Source organism: Camponotus vicinus, unplaced genomic scaffold (assembly GCF_025532165.1).
Source record: "Camponotus vicinus isolate PSW18456_S1 unplaced genomic scaffold, iyCamVici1.0 SCAF_5, whole genome shotgun sequence".
NCBI lineage: Eukaryota > Metazoa > Arthropoda > Insecta > Hymenoptera > Formicidae > Camponotus > Camponotus vicinus.
Window position 1 is genome coordinate 13082555 of NW_028141977.1, and position 24548 is coordinate 13107102.

At 37.4% G+C, this 24548-nt stretch overlaps 1 protein-coding gene across 1 annotated transcript in view; it reads right to left on the reverse strand.

Annotated features, from left to right (window-relative positions):
* Mthl1 (adhesion G-protein coupled receptor methuselah-like 1) overlaps positions 1–24548 on the reverse strand; it is a 131055-nt gene that overhangs the window by 13135 nt on the left and 93372 nt on the right. Inside the window, exons 5-6 of the mRNA XM_083100100.1 lie at positions 13418–13602; positions 2451–2589 (exon numbers count right to left, since the gene is read on the reverse strand). Of these exons, the coding sequence (XP_082956226.1) occupies positions 2451–2589; positions 13418–13602 (324 nt within the window). The remainder of the gene's footprint in view (positions 1–2450; positions 2590–13417; positions 13603–24548) is intronic.

Sequence of the window (24548 nt, forward strand, 5' to 3'; positions counted from 1 at the left end):
GCAGGGTAATTTATCCACGTCGAGATGTTCCGGAAACTATGCAAACGTATGTGATGAACGAAATCCGCACCGAAGGTATAGAACAAACTCGGGATGAAGCAAAATCTGCATATGCTATTACGTTTCCTTTGCCAACAATGGCGCGTATTGTGTTCGCGTACATACATCACGACGGGCAAATAGCGTCGTCGAAATCGCGAATTGGGATCGTCAATATCAATCTCGAATAGAGCAAGAGGATGTAAGCGGATCGAAGGGACGTCGGCGAATGGAAAATAACGATTGCCTGATATCAGTCGGCTGGAAGGTAATAAAATAAACCTTCTCCTCTGTGCGCGCGAAGTCTGCGATCTATAAAAAGAATCCTCCGTTCCCTCGTATATAGATCGCCGGAAAAATACGAAATGTCAAATATCCATCTATTTCGTAAAGCGAAAAAGCAGGAAATATCTTTGCATTCTGTATTCCCATCATATCGCGTTAAACATCTTTTATATCTTTTCACTCGAGCAGAAATTTCAAGAATTAAATAACTTGATAAATTTAATATTAAGAATCTATTAAAATTTGCTCAAAGTTAAATCAAAGATTTTTATCAATTACCGTGTGTATAATTGTAAATTAATATATCGAAATCTGGAATAAATGCTTTGAAAGTTTCTCTCGATTTTCCTTCTATTATGCATCCTTTCGCGCAATCCTTGCACCATCAGTTATCCTTGATATTCGACGAATCCGTCGTTCTTCGGGGTCCAGAATAAAGTTCCGTATTTTCGCGAAAAACGCGGATCCGGTATTTTGCTTGAGCCTATAAAACCTGGTCGTTTCCACGAGCCGAAAGTGTCGTTTCGTACGAAACGATCGGACGTTTCTGTTTCTCGGTCGTGCAACCTCACGTTTATTATCGTTGCTTCGAGACGCGTCGGAAATGGGCCCCTAAACGCAGTTGTTGGCACAATTCCGGGATATTCCTAGAAGAAATATTGCGTGGGGCCGTCAATTCGCGTATTGTCGATTCGCCATTTTGTCGTTTTTCTGCAAGGCAAATAATTGGAGCGTTCTTGTGATCGCTTGAAAAATTGCAAAATAATCTCTTCTCGTTTGCGTTGCAAAGTGAACGCTGATATGTCAATTTTCCGGCATTACACTTTGGATTCTCATTATTTTTATGTGTATACTTTCGCTTATTTAAACTGTAATAATATGGAACAATTTTTTTTCATGTGTTGTATGCGAGAGATTTTTCACATCGAGCGCCTTTAATTGAAGAAATATTGCAGGCAAAATTTTTGCATGTTTGATCCCAAAGCGAATTTTCATTCGATGATTTACGTGACAAAAGTTCGCTTCATATATTTGTCGTATACATAAAGTGTTATCATTGTCACTCTTCGATCTTTTAATAGATCAAGCAATTGGACGATCAATTGCATTCGATTAATCGGACTGGGAGTGAGCGAGCCAAGTCGGATACAAAAATAAACAGGTTCTCCAGTTTGCGAATGAATCTCGCGCAACAAAAGGGAAGGTCACGGTTCTTTAATTTCTTTCACGAGGCATTTCCTAAAAACTGCAAAAGTACGAAGAGAGTATCCCAAATTTTACGATCGGGCGTAAATATTTGCCCGAGACAAAGGCCGAACGGCCAATGTTCCGCGAGATGAACGTGCGAAGTGTGTTTATGAATCTGCCGGGAAATCACGTGGGAGAGATAAACGTTATTTTTTTTACGGACGAACACTGGCAAAAGCCATATCCGTCGCTTGCAAGGTTGGCGAACGCCTCGAGACAGCACTGTTCCGCTGAATTTAGGAGGACTATCAGCTGGTCGGTACGTTTAGCTGCCTCGACTAATCCAATCAAACTGCAGGGCGAGCCTTTGTTAATCCACCGATGAATTGACCGGGCCTGAATACTCGTGTACATGTGCTTGGCAGATAAATTGAAGATATACTACTCGGTGGAATACAATTAAACTCTCTTGCATTTTTCATTTCGATAATTTATATGCGCGCGTTCATTTTCTTTCCTTCAATTAATATCATTTTTTAATAGAGTAAATTATATTCGTAGTTTAATTGGTGAGAAAAATAAAAGCGTAAGGTACAGTGGAAAATATAATACATCGCGAAAGCATTGTTACTGCCATTCATTGTACGAGAAAAAGGAATAAATATCTCACTGCAGGAAAACATATTCCTTATGAAAAAAAACCTTTGTAACGTGAAGAATAATTAGATATTTGTTGGAATAAATCCATTGTTATTTCGTACAATAGCTGGCAAAATTTATCAGATATTTATAAATGAATTACAAAAATAAGAGTTTTGATACGGTTGAAACGTTACAAATTATTTACGTGAAATTAATAAAAGTTTTACTAGTAAACGACCGAGCAAGATGCATTTCGCTGCTTCGTTTTCTTTAATGCAAAGAAAATATTCGCTTACCTCTCGGTGGTGCTTTTTACGAATTCGCCTTTCCAGAGACCGCACGTCAATTCTCGGGCAGTTACGGCGAAAAACAGAAGATTTACTGCCAAGAGCACTCCGACTGGTCCAAAGAAGTATGCTAGGATTTCCATGTCACCTGCAAAATAAACGGAAATAATTTTAGAGAAATCCTATAAAAAGATCAAATGTATAATGTGACTTATTAACAAGCATATTTTGTATCGTGACAATACTTATAATAAGACGATTAAAACTTAAACACTGTATTATATACTAATATTCTGCTTAATACAATCGAGATTTATTTCGTATTCTGAAAATCGCGTTCTATGGGGAACAAGCGATTTCCGTTCCAAACTCGCTAACGATCCATCGACACGAAACGGTCCTTGCACCTGGGTTAATCATATGGTGTTTCTCGTCCGCGAGACGACCTCGACTGGGTCGATACTCCAGAGATTTAAGCGACGCAAATATCCGGATGGTACGATGGCGTGGGTGTGTTTCGAGTTTAAACGGCGTTTCAATAATAAACGATGCGATCGGCCAGCAGGTTTATCTTCGCGATGCTTAATTCAACGTCGAGAAGGCGCGAAACATTTCGTAGCATTTGCAAAACGCACTATTGCTCGCAAAAGAAAACTCACGAACGCCTACGATCTCTGCATACCGGAAGTGACATCCGGAAATAACCCCGATATTTTCATCTCATACTTGCCAATCGCGTTTTACATGTCCAATATATTAATTAAAAAATTAAAAAATCTTTATCGCTACTATATAGAACGATCTTTCGATAAATATGCTAACAAGCTAGGAAAGACGACAGGAAAGAGATGGAAGGATTCCGGAATACGATAGCTTTTCGTAATGCGAACAGAAATAGATGGACGATTTATGACGGACAAATAAATTCCCTGATCTGCCGACGGAGAAGGTTTATTTTCTCATTCATATTGACGTGCGATTCGTTATAAGAGGGAAATAGAAGTCGCGAAACGTGTCGCGGCGTCCTCGGGAAATATTCGGGCTTTTAAATATCTCATTTATTCTTAATTATTTATGGCGCTGCGCGAAAAACGCGAAATACGCGCGATCGCGAACGATAATAATAACTGTTGGAGCGAGACGTACTTTGTTTTCGTTATCCAGTAATATTCGATAGCCGATAACTTTGCTGCAGCGTCATTGAACATTTGTCTCCCCTCTCGCGGATAGCGTTGTTTACGCGCCACCCTGTTACATATATTGCAAACGATTAAATTTTTCGGTCTCTTCGTTACTTGCGTATACGCACCGTTTGCAAAAGACACGTAATTATTCTTCTCCCCCCAAAACTAGCAGCGAAATTAATTCTCGTATGTTTTCAATTTAAAAATATCGAAATTTACAATTAATAAATATCAAAATGTCATGATATTGTGATTTCTTTTTACGATTATTTTGAATAAATAAAACGACAGAAAGTACTTAGCACGTGATAATTAAAGCATTCGAAATGCATTTTTTTATTACAATTGCGAGATTACTTTTGCTCTTTTAATGTGGAATAATTTTCAGAATTATATATTATTCACATTTATATAAACTTTAAAAAAACAGTAGGTCAAAAATATATAACTCACAGTGCTTTAAAATGCGTTTCGGAAGTGTGGTAACAATACTAACGACTGTAACCTTTGTCTCTTATTATACCGCCTTTGTCTCTTATAATTTTCCTGCTCATTCAATTGCAAATTCGTGCCATTTTTGAAGAAAAAAATGTGTTTCTCGCAAGAATTATTGATGTCCTCAGTCAGGGGATTAGCGTTTCATTTGATAACGTGATAAGAGGGTTAAATCGAAGGCACGAAATCGAGGTACAGGGTAAAGATGAACGATGCGTACGATCACGTGCGATCGGGCGTGGTAAACTTTGCACGGGGTTGCAACAAGGCTATTCCGGGACGATCACGCGACCGCCGTCGAAATTGCGTTCCCGTTCGGGAAAGGGCGGTATGTGTTTAGCAGAAATTATGGTAAATCACGCGGAGCGTGCACTCGACCAATCGGCGGATCGGTCGTACACCCTGAGGACGAGGGCCGGTGCAAGGCTGCGCGATTCCCTGAATTCCTGGGATGTGCACGCGCTGGCACGCGTGCACCACGCTCGGATTTCAAGTTCAAGACAGACATCCGAAATCCATCCCACCGTTAAACACAGATATTTGCGATAGATACGCACGTACGATCGCGAATTCATATTTGCGCTTCAGCAACAACGTTCGCGATATCTCGTGATTGCATCGGTTGCACGAAGCACGAAAATATACAGAGATAGATGTAATATTAACGCGACGATATTAATTGAAAATGAGTTCTCATAAAATATTTGTTACATAGTAAACAAATCCTGTAATGAAGAAGACAATAATATTTTATTTTTACGCAAACACAAATCGTTTTTAAATCCAATACTTTTTAATTATTCTGTATATCATGTTCTATTACAATTATATATATTGAAAATATGTGCATTTACGTACATATTTTTTAAAATAAAATTTATATTTGTATTGCACAGAATAGGTTTGAAATATACAATACATTATTATTATTATTATTATTTATGTTTAAAATAATAGAATATCTGTACATTATAAATTAAATTGTAAAAAAATTATTATCTATTGAACAAGTACATATTACGTATAATTGTAATATGTAAAAACTACTGAATTTTTCTGAGATTATTTATAGAGTTACAGAGAGAATATTTGAAATACAGTGAAAGCATGGTTCACACGCAAAGTATACTATTTCGATCGACTTCACGGTAATTTGACGGTGGAAACGCTGGCCGAGACTTCACGGTTGAGTCGCTTTTATCGGGGTGATTCGCCCCCTCGCAACCAACCGGCCCCGACGACTCTTCCAACCCCATAACTACGGATGCAATCTGCCAGAAACAGGCTTCCACGAGGACTCCGTAGCCACTTATCGGCTACGGGGCGCGTCCGCGCAAACAAATCCATAAATAAAATACGGCGTAAGCTTCGACCAGCAGTAATGCATCGTTTTGCTCTCCGTTCAGATATTAAATTGCGACTGACCTAGTTGAGATTTTTCGAGAGCTTTTCTCGAGAAAGATGGAAAAATTATTAATAAAAATTGGACGTAAGCATCGGGTCAGATAAATCACCTGCTTGAAAGATTTGACTTTTCGAATTGGATATTTCGAAGTGATAGATTCGCGACAGAAATAAAGTGTCAGAGCAACGACCCGAGGAATTTCTATCGCAAAAATTATATCTATGATATATAAGGACGATAAATTCATCAATATATTTTTGAAATATCCTATATTTTTCAGGCAGACCGTTAAAAAATTCATGCGCGAATATTTATCACGAATCTCGGGGGAACGATCGTGAGACTAAAATTGGTTTCGAAATATCCGTGATTTAAAAGCGACGCTTGTAAGTTTGTCATTTCACGCTCGATATTTAAGAGACTACTTTAAAATTATGCTGTGCTGTACAAATCGTTTTTTTATTCCGTCCATTATTACAGATTAATTGTGTGTGGATTAAATCACGAAAATAACGATATTTGAAATTAATAATTTCCAGAGCAAGATTAAATCAAATTAATTTTCTCTCTTGGATAAAACGTACTTTTTCTCTGACAACTTTCAATTGATTTCAATTTAACCGAAAATCTATGACAATCTATTATTAAGCGTAGTGAAAATAAAATCGTTAAAAAAAGTTATTCTGTCAAAAATTTCCATCTCTCCGAAAGTTGTGTATATGATGTATGAGATGAATAGAATATATACACAAAACAATTTGATGCAATTTTTTAAATGCATATCTATACAAGACACATGAATCGAATCTGAAAACCCGTTACTATTTAACAATCCAATAAAATGAAATACGTAATAACAATACCCAATGTTTTTCTTACCGTATTTATCGAAGCGTTTTTAGACGAGATAAATGCAATTTAAAAGCCGCGAACAGTGTCGTATGACTAACTAATAAACAAACAACGGTCATATAAACAGAATAGCTTATTGTAACGAAATAAAACAAACGCAAGAATTACATGCCTGTAGGTTCAAAGCAAACCAGCAGACAAATCGAACGCTCGAATATAAATTTATATTATTCAAAGCAGTTGTTACTCGAGTTCTATAACTTTTTATTATCACTAATCTTTATGGAAACCAATGCACATGTATATTTCGCGAAATAGTCCTCTCACATTTATTTCACACGTCTAAAATTTTCCAACCATTTCACCAATATTTGTATAATCCATGTACACTTTAATTTCGATTTTATTCTACTGCAGAATTTAAATATATATCACATATTTCTTTTTTTTATAATATACATAATTTATTAGACATGTTTCGTAATCGGATTAATCAGACAGAATTGAAGAAAATTTTTCGTACTTTCAATGTGTCGTAAAAAATATTTTAAATACTGCGTTCTTGAAATAAAGTTAAAGTTCTTTAATCTTGAAAATTTGCTTCAGTTGTTACGGATAATCAAGTCTTCGCGAATTGCTATGCAATTCTCGTGCTTTGCGCATCGAGTGGAACGAAAGGTCTGCTTTCAGCTGGAATAATCGCGGTTTTTACCTCTCTCGGTTAGACGGAGAACCGGTGCTTTTCGCGAGAGCTCAACGTCAAACTTTGGCGGCTCGTCACGAAACTTTCGAAACATCATGTAGCGGGTCCTGTTCGGATAACCGGAGCTAACTTGCATCCCGATGTCCGCCGGGAAGGCACGGAATATTAAACGAATGTAGAAGAGAAGCGAACTCTTGTATCCGGGGCTTCTTTCCGACTATCCGGGCTTCTTTCTCATCCGGCGCGTCTTCATCAAGAACGCCTCAAAATGCAATGGCCGTACATTATTCGCCGAAACCTCCCCTAACTTTTTCCAAGCCAGTCCCGCAATGGGATCGGACAGAATCTTGCTATGCGCCGTCTGACACCGACAAAGTTTTTCCATCAGACATGTCGGGTCACGCATAAACTACAATGATACTATGTGAAAGAATACTATAGAAATACTATAAAAATTGGCATAAAACTTAAACTAGACGTTTTGCAAGAGATGAAGACAATAAACACCCATAAATTTACAAAAGATTAGTGGCAAAAATAAATTTATGATATTTAAAAAAATACCTATTATTTATAACAATTGTATCGATCTAGTATGCAAACAAGTGCACAGAATAATAAGATCATTTTCAATAGATAACATTGCATGTGTATAACTTTAACAGTTAATAGATTTATTCTACTATCTGATTGTACGTGTATGGCATCATCTTCGCCCGTCTCGATTCGACGATCGATGGCGAAAATCAGTATATTTCCAGTTTGTGCATTTTGCTCAAGGCTACCGTCGCAGAAGAATACGCGACGATGCACCATAAAAGAAGAGATAAAGGCGTTACGAGCAAAAAAAGGGGCAAGTGTAGAGAGGGAAAAGGGATAAACCGCGACGGGGACCGGCTTTCGAATTTTGCGGGCGAAGAGATCACCGTCTATATTCCCTGGCAGATCGCCAACAATAGCTGTTTCGCGTGAATTATACATCTCACTCTCACGGCAACAAACATCCGTAACAAACATAAGTGAATTATGTCCACGCGTGCCACCGTTCGATACTTTATAGTTCTTGCCACGGTCAAATCCGATTAGCTCGTCGTCGAGAGCGTTCGCGCGAGATTAGCTGCGAAGCTCTGGCGCCGCACAAGTTTTATGTCATCGTTCATCCTTGTCATGTGATTTTTTATGCTTCCTGTTTTTTTTCCACATAATTTGTTACATGTATATATAAGCGTCATTAATGATTTCCAGGTTCGATATGTTTGCATCAGATATTCAAATCATGAGTTGTATCTGATTGTTTGATATACTTGGATGTTGAAAAATTAATAAGATTGAAAAATAAATAATATATTATATAATATTTTAAATCAATCAAAATAAAAGAATACAAATTTAGATCCTTAAATCAACAGTTATGATGAATGAATATCCGAATGATACTAAAATGCCTCTGGAAGCGAAAAGCATTGATGTCTATATAATCGATGAACGATAGCAGTTGCATTAGCAATGTTCCCCTTGGAAAGCTCGTACGTGTAATATTTTACAAAGCGCAATAGGGAGCATTCTTTGAACTCGAATTTACAATTCATTTCATCCGCTTGAGCCGAGTAATAAATGAAATTGCGTGATAAATAAGGAAGGATTCGGAGTGATTTGGAAGCGAGGGTTGCTTTCGAGACTCTCTTTCTCATTCGATAATTCCCTTTGCATTTCATTACCATTTCGATTATTCTAATTGCCATTATGTATCGTCTTTCTTCTGCGTCATTCTTCGTTGTTATTTTTCCCTCAACTCTTTCAATAATCGCACTAAAAATGTAATGAGACACGTGCTCTATTGATTTGTTACGAATATAAATTCTCAATAATGTATTTTGTATAATATTTTTAATAATAATGTGTTTTCATGTATAATTTATTATTAAGAATTAGATATATTATAATACACATTACAATTGTCAATTTTTAAAATTGTACTTGTACTTTAAAAAGAAATGTTTAGAGCTGCAAAATTTTATTTTATAAAAAAAATTATTTATTATATTATTATATTGTATAAAAGTACGTTATAAGAGTTGCATGTGTTTTCGCAAAAACGCCTTCATCGTTGATATACAATTTTCTCTGTAGAAATATATTCATGTAGAAGAAGAGAATTCCATGAATTTCACATGTAAATTTAATCTAGGACAGCGTTATTGGTGTAATTCTAAATTCTCAGGTGACACGATTATATATCAAACTGATAATAATACGAATAATTGTAATTAAATTGACAGAGATTCTGCTATTTATTCTAATTTCATGAAAATGATTTCATTGCCATAAATTAATGATGTGTAACGCCTGAATAACATGCGACCCCTCGTAATATTTTATCGTGTTTGTGTCTGGAACTAATCCACTTAAATTACCACCCGTGAAAAGATCAAAATCCGCGCGCAAAATTTAAATAATGAGATATCTGCACTAGAAAAAGCATCAGATTTGATTTAGTATAAATATTTCACACAAAAAAAATCATTTTACATGCAACTACATTCGTACAATATGTGCCTAAGAATAATTATATACTTGCAATTTAATTTATCGGAAACCCTTTATTTTCACGATCGTAAATTATTAATTATAAACTATTTCTGGGCATTATCACTGATTAAAAATTGATTCAAAAAGAAAAATTCAATATTAAGAATAACAATATAAAATTTCGAATCTCTACCGTTATTATTAATATCACAAAAAGGGCGCTTTTCATATCGATGTTAAATCTCGAGAAGGGCAACGAACAGGGGACAGTCTCGGGCCCATTTATAAATGCGTGTACACGCATACCTATTATGTGGGCCATATAGTCGATAGGGGGATTTGGCCGTTTCTCGCACGATGGGGTTAGACTAGCTGGCGCCAAGGTTTATCTCTCTACCCCATCGTCTCAGCCTATACCGTTATAGGGTTATAACGGTGGTTGCTGGAATAGAGGGAGAGGGCTTGTTGCTTGTTTGTCGCGCAAGTACCCCTCGTCTACGGCAACGGCATTGTGTCACGAAAAACAACTCGCGATAGTTCCGCAGCTTTCACGAGGGACCATTATCCCGATTTAGCGGGTGGCTTTATCTGCCAGGTGTAGCCTTTGTGCGCATCCAGGTATTCTTCATAGAGAAAAGATGAAATTGTACGGCGATAGAAAAGAGATTGAAGCTTAACGATGTGAAATACCGCGCTCTTCTTCCCTGTCATGACAATTTTTGAAAAATCCTGAGGTCGAGTGTTATCGAAGGAAAGGACGAAAATAGAAAGCATTGTTAATATTGTATCGAGGGGTAAACCGCTGAGGGCATTGCGGTGTACAGATTTGAGGCATTACTGGGCATTGCTTGGGCATTACTTGGGCATTATAAGGTTTTATTGAAGTATTAATGCGTATTATGGACGTTATTAAAGTATTATTAAGTCTTTTCTTCCAAATAATAATTTTAAATTTATTAAAATTTAAATTATTAAATTTTAAAAATTTAGCAGTAATGCCCAGGAATTGGGCATTAGTAGGCATTAGTGTACATAATTTTGATCAGCGGTTTACCCCTCGTATTGTATTTTGTAAAAAAAATCTTTAGAATATTATTATACAATTTATCTAGAAGTGTCAAGATACATTCTTTGCGGACAATCATCTCGTCCACGAGAGACTATCACTTTATTTTATCATTAACCCTTCAAACATGGCCATGTACTTTGTACGCGATTGCTTTACGCGAGTTGCAAAATATCATTAACGCGCCGCGTCCACAATCAGGAGACACCTATAATTATTATCCCCGTCAACTCTTTGATGTCTTTTTTTGTTTTTCGTTCGAGGGAGGGAAAAATTGGTGCCGAGTCGCGCGCGCGGCGAGGGTGGGCGGTTTGTTTGTAATTGCAGTCTCTCCCTGGCCGCGACAGAGGGATGGACCCGCGATGGATCCGGCATGTAAAAGGTAAGTATTAATCAGCGGTGCGCGCGGGATAGATCGACGTGGCGGAATTAATGCATCGACGGCGTACGCGGGGGATTTTAGGACAGACACGGAGTGTACGCGCCGGATTACGGGATGTGGATTAAGGGCGAACGGGTCGTTAAATAGCCCGTAGCCGGGGCTCCACGAATAAAAGATCCGTTGCCCGCCGTTACGACGTCGGACCTTATTATCTCCGTTCGTACGCGCGCTTGCGAGAGATTCGCAGGCGGACCACGTTGGTTATTATTGGGGATCCGAGGTATTAAAGGCTCTCCTCCGGGTATCGATCTTCTTATATTCAGCATACCCTACGTCATACTTAAATACAATATTTCGGCTGACGAGTAATCCTCTTAGGAAACTACCCGCGCTCACAAGTCGATGTAGCGGTCGCTTGTTTTGTTCCTTATTATAATCGATTATTTGTACGCCCGGATAATTACATACCGTCGGGGGAGAATCATGTACGAGGGCTTGCGCGATTTATATGTAATATTTCAGCGAGAGAGCATGTAATCCTCTTGCGCGAGTTGAGTGGCTGTCACTCGACTGTACTAACAATGTATTAATAAATATCTCCGATTTTGTGCCCGTATAATGGAATAAACTCACACGCGTATTTTGTATAGAAATAAAAATTCAAATATACTTTTAATCGTATATCCAAATAACTGTTTGTTTAACTGTGAATTGTTTTTATTTTTATCAATTTTTTTATTCATTTAATTATCATTTTATCGATGTTTTCATGGAAATTTTATCAGTCAGCTCTTTCCCTCTCTTCTCTTTCTATTACTTTTAATATAAAATTTCATCTCTTTATCGAATTAAGATCATCCGTCCGATTCAATTCTCATTCGCGCGATAATCAGGGCGAAAATTAAGAATCTAATGAAAAGAGTGAACTCCTTTAAAAGCAATCCATCATCCGTGAATATGCGTGCGCGTAATGACTACGTAATAACGACCGCGATATCATTTTATTTTCCGACACTAGTCGATACTGGACGACGGTTCTTCATTAGCAATTAATTCGACACGACCGATCGATTAACAAAACCAATTTAATCGGCACTCCGAGAGCGCGGATGACCAGTTCTATTAATTGGCGGAATAATCGGATCACAAGGGATTGTCGGATAACGGTCTGCTCGCAACGTATTACTTTCGATGATAAGCTCCATTATTATCTGTCAAATCGATATCTTATTATCGTCGAATATAACTATCCTTAATCTGAGATGTAATCATGATGGAGTATTTAAATTGAAAATTATCATATTGCAAAGAGTTGAACAAGATTTGTTTTGTATTCTTCAATAAAGAATGTATCAAACGAGAATAATTTGTGATCGACCTATGATATTTACTAAAATAAATAAAATATTAAATGAATATTAATATTAATCATGATTAAAGATCTTTGTAAATCGATAAGAATTTTATATTTTCTCTTGCGAGTGAGATTATTATCGACTACAGCAAGAAATTAAATTAATTCACAAAGATGAATTAATCACAGAGATGAATTCGCCGTTGATATTAATCGTCAGACGAATAATCGATTATTCAGTTTGTCGAATCATTTATTGATAATGAGGATGGTAAAGGCTTCCTCATAGCGGGGATCCGGTCTGAAAGGAAACGAATATATCGCAGTTATTAATTACGCGGACGTGGTTATAAATAATTCCCATTGGAGCGGTCGATCGTTTTGAATTGCAAGAATGGTTTTAGTATCATAATACATTATCATAGACAATATTGACCAGAGCCGTCTGGATTATAACCGCGCCGTTGCCAAGTTTAATTAAAGCAATGATCTAGCTCGAACTATCGTCCGAGCAATTCGCGCCAATTGCATCATGGAGCAAGCCATAATAAACGCGTTGCTCTATTTAATTGAGGCATGTACTAGTTTCGTACGATTATATTGACATCGCTATTGACACTTATTTTACACTGCGTGTCACTAAATTGAAGCACAAATCACATCATGTGCTCTTTAAGGAACTACAAAGAAAATTAATTTTCTTTATTAGAAATAAATCTGACGTAAAAGGTTTCTCGTTTCAAAATTTTCTCAATGTGTAATATTTTTTAAACCAAACCAACTTTCGATTTTCATTTCACTTTCGTACTTTCTCTCAATATTCTTTTTTTTTTATAATATCACATGCACGTCACGTCCCTCAATATCTCGGAGAATGTAAATCCGATGGGCTCGTGATAGTTTGGCGTGACGAGAACCGAAGGGTAACGTCGGAACGGGGTAGATTTACATGTCCGCGAAATAGTTCACGCAGAAATGACGAGGGGCTCTCGATGTAAGAACTTACCGTAGAACCAGCACTGCTTCTCGCCGAAGCGGGGCCTCAGGAAAGTATATTGCGGTTGAGACGGGAGATGGTCCAGAAGGGCCGCCAATCCGGCGACCAGGAGGGGTCCACCCCAGGCGTAACAGGCATAGACCCTGAGCCTAAGGGTCTCCTGACCTTTCTCCAAGCTAACCGGTCGCAAATCCCTGAAAACAAAGAAAGGCAAGGTTAGCGAAGAGCGAGTGTAACGATCGTAAGGAAAATATATGGGTGTTGAGATACATGGTGAATAAAATCGAAGCGACCACGCTTATCTGTTCCTCTTTTCCGCTTCCTTACCTTGCTATATCTGAAGAATAATTAAGATCGCTCTGTGTAAGAGTGTGTTTCTTTATCTAGAATATAACAACAATAATAATAAACTAAGATTGTTATTATATAGAAAATAATAGATAATAGATGTACGTAGAGCTTATTATTATCATCGACCAATCGTCATAATTATTAAAATAAAAAATTAATTACACGAGAATTCGGCATTTTCACTCGTAACGGGCTAAATCGTAAAGCTTTATCATTGTCTGGCTAGTTGAACGTCGCTATAACGACACTGGTAGAGAGATGAACGTTGGGGCTTAGCACGTGAGGGGTTGTTACCCGTAAATCGCACCCTATCGGTATGGTGACTGTGAACGACGATACGGCAAATGTCGACTATCGTAAGCAGTGTGTTGTAAAAAGTGAATTTAAAAGAAAAAAGTGAAGTTTAAAATACGAGTCAAAGTCATTTCTATCGGATTTTATAAATAAAAAATACTAATTCAAATAGGTATATTTTTATTAAATTTTTTATCGCGGAACCAAAATCATATTATAATATTTGACGATTGTGTTAATGAGTATGAAACAAAGTCAAAAAGATGCACTAATAATATTAAGTTGGCTCCTGTCACGATTTTCTCTCTTTTAAAATTTTAATTAATAACATTTATTAAAAAAATATATATTGAGAAATAAATAAATATAATATTCTTGTCATATTTTAAAAATATATTTGAAAAATTTGGGTAATGATTGTGCGATATATTTTTAATTCTTTTTATGGAAAAATAGCGCAGTGCCTTTTTACAATGAAAAAATTTTATAATGTACTCTCTTATTAACGCAATTCTTTTAACGTAGGTAATTTTATATAATCCGCGATATTCGCATAGAGAAAAAAATACAGAAATTACATCAGTGAAAGCTTTGTAACTAGATGACACGAGTTAGCGCAGACAGACATTCTCATTTAAATATTCTCTTTGTACATCCGGTATATGAATCAACCCATTATATAAATTTTTACCGAGTTTAATCCGGATACATATACGTGTATATGTCGCTGTATACATATACACAGTGCGCATTGAAACCGTTGGAAAGTAAAAGTTGGAGCAATTTTTAGAAGTTTGGTCGCGTTTTCGCATGTCAGATAATTTTGTGGGTAATAAAATACTTGTGTACAACAATTAACGCGATACAGATTATGTCTCATATTTATTTACGTTTGCTGAATGTGTAATTGTTAGCATACAACATTATAAATAATAGGGTTTGCAATTACATGGAAAGAGATATCACGATAATCTCACATATCGTTATGAATATCAATGACAATCCGAATATACAATTTATAATTATAGAGTATTATTATGCGAAACGTATATGTTTCTCTATAAAATACACTTATGTTAGATTGGAAATTTACATATTACATCTCTCGTATTACTTCACTTTTCATTTTTCATAAATTCTTTCGTTGATTAATTGATAAAGATTGATTTTTTTCAAGCAAGGAAACTACTATTGCATCAATATAGCCTCAGAGTATAAGAGATATAGTCTCAAAGTATAAGAGATTATTTTAACAGAAATTTAATTTAAGATACAATTATGAAAAGATGTTTAAAATGTTGAAAGATAAACAGAGGAAGGGAGATATCCATTCAAGTTTTCGCTGCAAAATTTCAAGAAAAAATTCACTTCGGCAACCGTGGAATGAAGAAAGTCCTTATATTTGATTAAATTAAACAGAAGGTGTACTTTTTCCGCAGCGCGTCAGAAATTCGCGTTGGTGTTCTATTCTAGGACGCGACGTTCCGATACAATGAAGATGTCCAACGTGCAGGAAATTTACGCGAATGCATTCCACCGAGAAGGAGAGGAATGGTGGGTAGGCGGATATCTCGAGATACTAATTTCGTAGTGCCTATACCTCATTTCCGGCGTCGCTAATTAGGCGTCGCCACTGCTGGCATGCGCCGTCCTCTCGTTCCCTTCCCCTCGTCCTGCTCTCCGGTCGCTGCTCTCCGTAAAAGAGAGCCGGGGGAGGGAGGGAGACGGTAAACGCGCGCGTGGGAGACCGCGACGTCTCTCGCTCGTCGTCACGACGGCGCCACGATAATTTCTCGGCCGGACCATCGCTTCCTGGTGAAGCCGGAGGCATTCCAAGCCGACGCAGGATCGAGGGAAAACGACGTTAAATATCGTCGTGGTCGAGGAAATTAGCGAACTGCTGGAGTCGTTCGCACGCGTGGATGCGTTTATCGCTGCGCGACCGTGCGTTTATGCGTGAGCGAGTAGTTAGCGGTCGACCGAGGACTTAGGGTCTCCGAGGAGGCAATTATGCGAACGGCAAGCGGACTCGCGTGTGTTCCGCAACCGAACGAGGGGAGATTTGCCCGGGCAACTTTCTCTCGTGCTCCCGATACACAGATATCTCGCCGAGCGCGGAGGAGAGACACGAGTTATTTTTGCGACATAATGAATCCTCTTCAAGTGAAGCCCCATTTAAACGGAAAACGGTGTACTGTCACAGAATATGCGCATCCGGTAATTGTATCTCGTGCTTGGCCGACGAAAGAGTCTCGGGGCCGCACGCATGGAGGTTCGTAAAGCTGAGATAACGAAGTCGGTTATTAAATAGACGTCAGGTAGCCATTGTTAATCTTTTGATCCCTCGTAACAGCTATCGCAGAGTCTATGCGAGGGTCTTACGATCCTTTTTTCCTTTCAGATATTACTTCCTTTTACGCAAAAGCAGACGACAGTCGTGATGTAATATTGCTGCGAAGCAGATTATTAGCGGAAATATCCTATTACGCGGTTACATGTCCAAGATTTACTTTGAAATTGCTAATAAATGAATGTAATATTCAAAACAAATATATATAAAATAAATTTCAAGTCGCAGAATTAATATCGTAGCCACGTAAATTTGGAATAATATTATAAATCTACATTCAAATTCCACTTCCCTTCTTTTTTACGCATTACATAAACAGTTATATATAACTCGAAAGATGCTTGGATCTCTTTTATTCTCTTCTCGAGCAGTTCACTTTTAGATAGACAAATCATCGCGAGGACAAAGCATGAAGGATTGAAACATTTATTAATACGTAAACGTAAGGCAGATCGCCGACAAGTAGATTAATTCGTCAGAATCTTCGCGCTGTACGATTTCTTGTGTTCGAGCTCATATTTTATTCCCCTCTGCTCTATCTTCCGGACGTTTAAGCAGCACAGACGTAATGCTGGCGTACTGTGTCTCTCGTAGAAGCTAAGAGCTCCATATTTATCTCCCCGATATGGTAATTATACGGACGGCAATTAGCGGCGGTGTCGGCCGTTAGAGATATCCGCCAAACTCGCTGGTGCCTCGTGGAGAACGTATAATATGACGGGGGAGAGAGAGAGAGAGGAAGGGGGTTCGTTACGTGGAAGATGGACACAAAGATATTATTTATTACGTTGACATTTTGCATTAAAGCGGAAAGTAATTTCGCAATAAAGTGATATAAGCGCGAAGATACCTGTTAAAGCGTGAGTTAGCTCGATTAATGAACGACATTCTCGTCGCGCAATATTTTCATTTAAATCTTAAAAAAAAAAATTAACGTAAGATATTTTTTATTTCCTTCAGTGCTCTTATATTTTACAAGAATATCCCTACATTCGCGTGTAAATCCCCTTACAAAAGAATAGAATATACTGAGAACTTCTTTAAAAGACGTCATCAAAAATGATTATCGACAACACTCGAGAAAGTCTCTCGAGAATCTTCCTCTCTCGCAAATTCCTTCGAAAAACGATAGCGGAGCGAACTTTGTCATTCGAGACGTATGGAAAGTAAGTTACACTTTATTGAAAAGTTTCCAGAGTCCTTAAGCACGCGGAAACTTCCCGTCGAGACGCAAAAATGTTCAACTCAACGGATCCTTCACCCTTCATTCATCATCGATAGAGAAAGAGAGACTGTCTATCTTTTGTTTCCTCATTATCCTTTAGGTATCTTTTCTTAATTTGAACATTAATCGATCTATTTCCTTTTATGTATTTGCCTAACTATTTATTAACGTCCCCGCGATGTCGCTCCCCAGCAGCACGTTTTATTCTAGTATAAATCAAGAAATTTTACAAAAATTTTTAATAGACTATAAATTACGAGGACATGTTTTATGGGGTTATTCAATGAGTAATTTATGCAAATTTATGCGAATTCTTAATAAAATATCTAACCTCCTGATCTATCTGATTGCGAGTCGTATAACGATTCAATATTCTGCTATGCAAATTTTATATGTTTACGCATATTTTAGTGCTATAAATAATTGAAAAACATCTCTCTTCTTTTTTCAAAAATTTTATAGTCATTAAATGCTATCATATATCGTCAATTTCTTCATTAAATCATTAAACGAGTGATTATTTGCATGATTAAGATTTTAATCGCGCGTCGAAAATATCGTGCGAACATTTATGATTCATCTAGTTCGTGCGAGCAATTAAGAACACCCTCGATTAAACGTCGTGCCAAACGTGAAATATTGCGCATGAAATACGATAAGACAGTAAGCATTATTTTGATTATGACATACAATGGAACGAAGATCTGAGAAATCGACCTCAATTAGTAATAATCAACGAACGTGACAATTTACGTTCTTCGTGCGTTCATCGCGTTCCGACTTTCGGATCAAAATCTCGCGAAAATGAAGTCTCGTATCAGAGATGCTGCAAACGCTTGTTGCTCTCGCTGTATATCGCGGCTCAATTTCCGATTAATCGATATTGCACTTCCGGAATTAGACGTCGATTAGGGGGACGAGAAGGAAGATAATGATAGAGGGGTTCACCATTGTTGTTGTGAAATATCCAGCCCCCTCTTCCTCCCCTTCCTTCCCCTGCTTCTCTATCACTACTCATCCATCGCTATCGCTCTTGAATGCCGTTCTGTTATCGCGATTAGATCGCGATAATAATTCGAGAGGCAGGAAGAGGCACTGAGAATTTTCGCGTCGAAGGAAAGGGCTGTGGAACGCTCTAGCGTGGAATTCCTTATATTCTTAAATTATATAACGTTCGCGGTGGATAAATTCCACGTGGAAACGTGCTTCATATAAGTGCGGGGATAGATGGACCGTGAAATATATCGAATAACTTTCCCAGAGAAGAGAGATAATATATTTCCCGTGAGAATAATCAAGAAAAGATTATACGAGACACGAAAATTTATTACATAACTTCATTACATGCATTTTAATATTTTACGTTGTCTCTCATTTAATTGGCTTTCATAAATAACGATTATAACAATTCATTGTTATTCTTAATCATACTGTTAACTGTATCAATGACGGAAGAAACTTCTTGTCTATAATTATTAAAAAATCATACGTATTTTATTTACACATGATAGAAAAAAAATTTTGAATTTGCGTTCACGCTACAAGTTTGGAGCAGGGTGATCCAAGTTGCAGCGTTCGCCTCTATCACAGCATCACGGAATGATGGTGATTATCGGAGGGTTTCACGTGTTCGTTACTACTTATCGCGTGCGGCACGAACAGCGAACTTTCTTGCTCGGGAATAAGTGGCCTCAGGCGCCTTTTTCGCTCTCCTTCTCTCTCATTACGCCTCGAATCAATCGATGGGTTCTCAACGACAATCGAGGATACAAGAAGAAGGCGTGCCGAGGCTTATTTCGTGATCATGGCAGCAGCTTCAACTTCCGTGAGGAACACACGAAGAATCGCGATCGCCTGCAACTCTGCGGGATAAGCGAAGATCGGAAACAATCCGAAGTGTACAAACATATAATTGAGATTTCCAATCGCCTGTTGCTCGAATCTATTATTTTTTACTTTCTTTATATCCTGGACAACATAAATATGCTTCTGTCACGAGCGAGTTTTAATTGTCAATTATTTTCGTAAGAGAACAATCGCTTGACTCTCGCATCAAATTATTTAAATAAATATTTGTAGCGAATTCTTTGATTTTCTAAGGAAGAAAAGTCGTAAAAAATTAGAAATATTTAAGAAAACACACATTTGATCGTTTCATAAATTATTATATATAAGCATGTATATAATAAATATTTCAATATCGATATATCTGACAATATATTATATTTAGTAAAAAGAGAGATAGATAGAATTTAGATAGAATTCATTTAATATATTATGATTGTTCTCTGACTTAACTAGTGTTTCAGAACATGTCTGATAGTTGCCCCTTTCATTTGAAAGGATTGGTTTCGATTTTTTTAGATACGATCTAATGATCTCGGAGGAATACCTGCAGTGCACATACCAAGTGGTATGCGTCCTTGGCATAACTGGTTCGAGGAATGCCATTGCATAATCAGAGACTACATAGGGCGAGGACGTAGGAAGTCTGGTCTCTTCGATATGCTTTCTAACTTCAATGTATCACGAGCGAAGATGACAACGATAGCGATGATACACGACTTTGGTAAATGGATAATGTGTGGGATATCTTAAAAATAAAAGTTTGTGGAATGTGTGTATCCTCTCGATCAAATGGTAAACTGAAATCATATATTTTTCACCGTCGACGCAAAAATGATGTAGGTTTAAAAATTCCGGGAATGCTTTACAATAATAGATATATTTTAAACGCCGATTTAAATAAAGATTACATAAAAAAACAATCTTTTTTTCATCATTTGAAATATGTATGCGATGTGTGTATCGTAAAAATAATTTTATTAGGTAGTTTATAATTTACAGACAGATAAATAAACACATATTTGACTATAGATCTTATAAATCGCTCTAAAGTCTCAAAAATTGATATTTGAATTAAAACGTAAAAATAAGATGGAAATTATGAGTTCTTTCTCCATTATAGAGTGTATTAATAAAAAAAGTCATTTTATATAAAGAATGAGCCGGCTTTTGAAGTGACAAGGCTTTTATATGACATGGTGCTTAGGTTGCCGGCAGCCATTACAAAACACATGCTATTTTCTCGTCTTTGCATAGATAATGATCGGAAAAAAGGGAATGCTTGATATGCCGCGATATTATGAAAGGGGCAAAAGGCAATTCCGCAGTCGATATGCGGATTTTATATCGCGAACAAATCGAGGAGGAAAGCCGCAGGAGGTGCCACGATGTCTACAAGGCAACTTGAGAAGTCGTTCCGATGATAGTCACGGGAAGTTGTCAGGTGTTTGTTGACGTGGGGTAACCGAGGAAAACGACGGCAAAGACGGTGGCGAAGAAGGGTGGGAGAGCCGTTAGGAGGGCATACAGCCAGAGATGGTAAAGTCGCTAATGGAGGAAAAACAGGAGGGACCAGAAGGAAAACAAACACCGAGAGTTACCGGAGCGACAAGCTCTCCTCCTTCGACCAGCGTTTGTCCCGCTACGAAAGCGTTGACGTCCGAAAAACAGGGGGATCGAAGCATCTTTTGTACTGTCACGTGCGATATACGCCGAAGTCACTCTCGAATAAGATGGATTGTCAATATTGTAATGCTCTTCGAAAATATTATTACAGTATGTCAGGAAGAATTCTAATCCAAGTTTCGCTTTTTGCGATATATAACGTAAATCAATAAAGATAAAAGTTAATCAGCTTTAGTCATAAAATTTAAGATTCTTTCCTTCGTAAAAATATGTTAAAATAAAATTGCTTTACATGAACTTTTATAATATTTTAGTGTTTAATAAAATCGTTTTCGAATGTCTTTAGCAATGTAATAAATAACAGCATTTAAATAAAACTGATTCGAGAGCAATTATGTGAAAATATAGCTGTTGTAATTAAAGATTGCCATTGTGATAATTTAATTCCATAGCAAATTTTAATTTTCGAATTGCTCTAAAATGAATCGAATTAACTTAATGTAGCCGTCATTTTCGGTTATACTATTAATTTTCATTTCGAATCAATTTTCTTTTAAAAAGTATAATAGATCTTATTTCTATCAATTAATTATTGTCGATTTGCTATCGATTTATTTAAGTTATCTTATTTAGAATGGACTTCTAGAGAGCGTCTACGTCTAGAAATAGACTCTCTCTTGTTTATTTAGCAAGTGAGTATAGAGGAGCTTCTGCAAATTCTGGATCCGGGAGAAAGGAAATGAAAGACATAGCTCATCGAGATCTCGATTCATCGAGTACAGCTGGTTTTCGGAGGAGGAAACTCGAAACGTCATCCCGCGTTATCCGGGACGAGGGTGAGAATTTATGCGGTGTCATTCTCTCGTCTCTCGGGGTTGCGCGCCGGAACATCCATCTTCGAGAACAACGGCTTCCTATCCTTTTATCAGAGATGTAAAATCGTTCGGGCAACTGGCATAGATCTATACGTGTAATGTCGAAGCGCGGAATCGCGAATTTATGACCGCGCTTTTACGATCTGAGATATTCACAGTCGTCGAACGCATCAGTCGCTTCGATATCTATCTTTTTCGCGGTAGATAATGTTCCGTGCAATTTGTGAAATATACTGATACTAATGCTCAAAATGTAAAAGTTTTGAAATAATTGATATTTTTTAACTTATTATATTAATTATAAGTTAATTTTTTGCTGTCTAATTTTCATTTGGTTTTGTTAACTTCACTTTGAAAAAGTTACATTTCAGATAATATTTTTAAGTGCAACTAGCATGTTTTAAAGATGCAAAATATTAAATTTAATTTCCTTCAAAAAATAATTACATATATGTGTATTTTTAGAGAGAGTTTCCAAAAGTCTATATAATTAGCTATGTTATGTAAAAAACGCAGACACGAAACAGACCTTAAGTTCTATCGTAATACCCCTCGTTATCCCTGCATGTGTCTGCTAACGACACGCAACACAGATAGTTTTTGTTTAACCCTGAACTTGGCCATGTGTTCTGTGTATTATGTCTGTTTTTTTTCTTCCTAAACTTGTAATTTTCTCTTTATATTTTATTTTATATTTTTTACGTAATCTTATAAAATATTTCAAGTGTCTCGCATACATTCTTCCAAAAATATCCGTGAATCAGTGATTCTATTTTTTCTCTCAATTTTTCTCTAATCTTATCCAGCCTGTTGTCCGATAGAAATAAAGCGGAAGGACAGAACCAAGCATGAGAAAGGCAGAGGGAAGGAAGGAAGGAAGGAAGGAAGGAAGGAAACGGATGTACTCTGGGGCACGACTGATTGTTCGATAGTTCTACGAGTGGTTATCTGCAAATGAAGGGCCGCAAATGCGGAACAGTAGAGAATACGAGAGGAGTTGCGGGCGCGTCGTCGAAGTTTATGGCGGATGGCAAGGGAGAGTCGAGGGTGAGAAGGAGGGAGAAAGAAAGGGAGAATCGCCTCTGCGCGACCGAAACGGATGTCGAGAAGGATAGTAGGACGGAAACGACGCGAGGGCGATAGTTTGTTCGCGTATAATTTGATCGGCCGCGGAATTATTGTCTTTAAAACAGCTTCCTTTCCGCGGAATTGCCTGTCTAGCGTCTGTTTCCTCTCGAAGGCGATGCGAATTTGCAGATAAGAATCCAATAGTATGGGAAGATGGCTTATTTTCTCGCGAGTTTATCCCATTTTAGCTCGCTTCCTCTTACGTCGCGAGAATATAATGTCCAGAATTTCCAACTGTGTGATAGTTTCGTCTGGACTCTCCGCTTCCGACCAGAAGGATAATTATTTCAGTCTTGTTTAGATTCTGTTACGGAATGCGGTATGGATTTCATTGATGGGAACCACTTTCCAAGTGGTTTGACTATCGATTTCCGGTATATGGAAACTCCTTTATTAAGTTTACTTTTACGATATGAAGCATCGAGAGCGATATTAGATGCAAAACTCAAAGAAATATTTAAAAAGTGTGTAGAAAAAAAATAAAGCGAAAATTCTACAACCAAGTTAATTTGCCTTAAATTCGCTGTTGCAATTAAGCACATATACATAAAAGTTTCGAAATTAACATAATGGAGTTTACCTTTAACTTTAATGTAATAAATTCTATATTATTTTCTCGGTTCTTCATACAATATTTCATGTACCAAAGATTGTAAATCTCTCTCTCTTTCGTAGTTTCAAAAATATTCCTTCGTTTGAAATGGAAGAGAAATAAAGAGAATAGAGACTGTTTTGACCAGAGAAAGTTTTCGGAAGTGCGCAGCGAAATCGGAGAATCGCGTAGATACCAGTGAACAATGGCCCAATAAATCTGACGTTATTCCTGCGAAGACACTCGTGCAAATCCTAATAAATTTCTACAATACCGCGCAACGCGGATGAGAACGGCTTTTTATCTGCCGTTTCAGAAAAAAAACGTGTGACACTAGAATATTTGTCACGACGGAACTTCTGACATATTTGTGATTGATTAGCGTTAGTTCAGGTGTCATAGATTTATCGTCGACACGATCAGTCTGAACGGTGACAATCTTGTCAGCGACGATTGTTAAGGAAAATCGGCTTCCGGCCAATCAGCGACGCGCACACATACATCGGTTTTGCGGGTTAGCATGGCAGTCTAATGGCCATTTACACTATCCGCCAATGTAAATGGGGGATGGAAGGGTGAGTATCCGAGTTGAATGGTCCCCCCCATCAAAGGGCCCCCCTTCGACATCTAGTCGATTGAGCCACGTCGCTCCTGTGGTCAACGTCTCATGCAGGACCATTTCTCCTAAATTAGATTGATAACTGGTAAAAGCGAGATTGATAGATTTGATGAAGCGGTTTGATGAAGCATTTATAGTATCTTACATATATATTCGTCTACGGCATCTTTGATTGTCGCGAATTACACAGATTTCTCTTTAACAAAGATATGAAAGATATTCTATTGCTTACGAC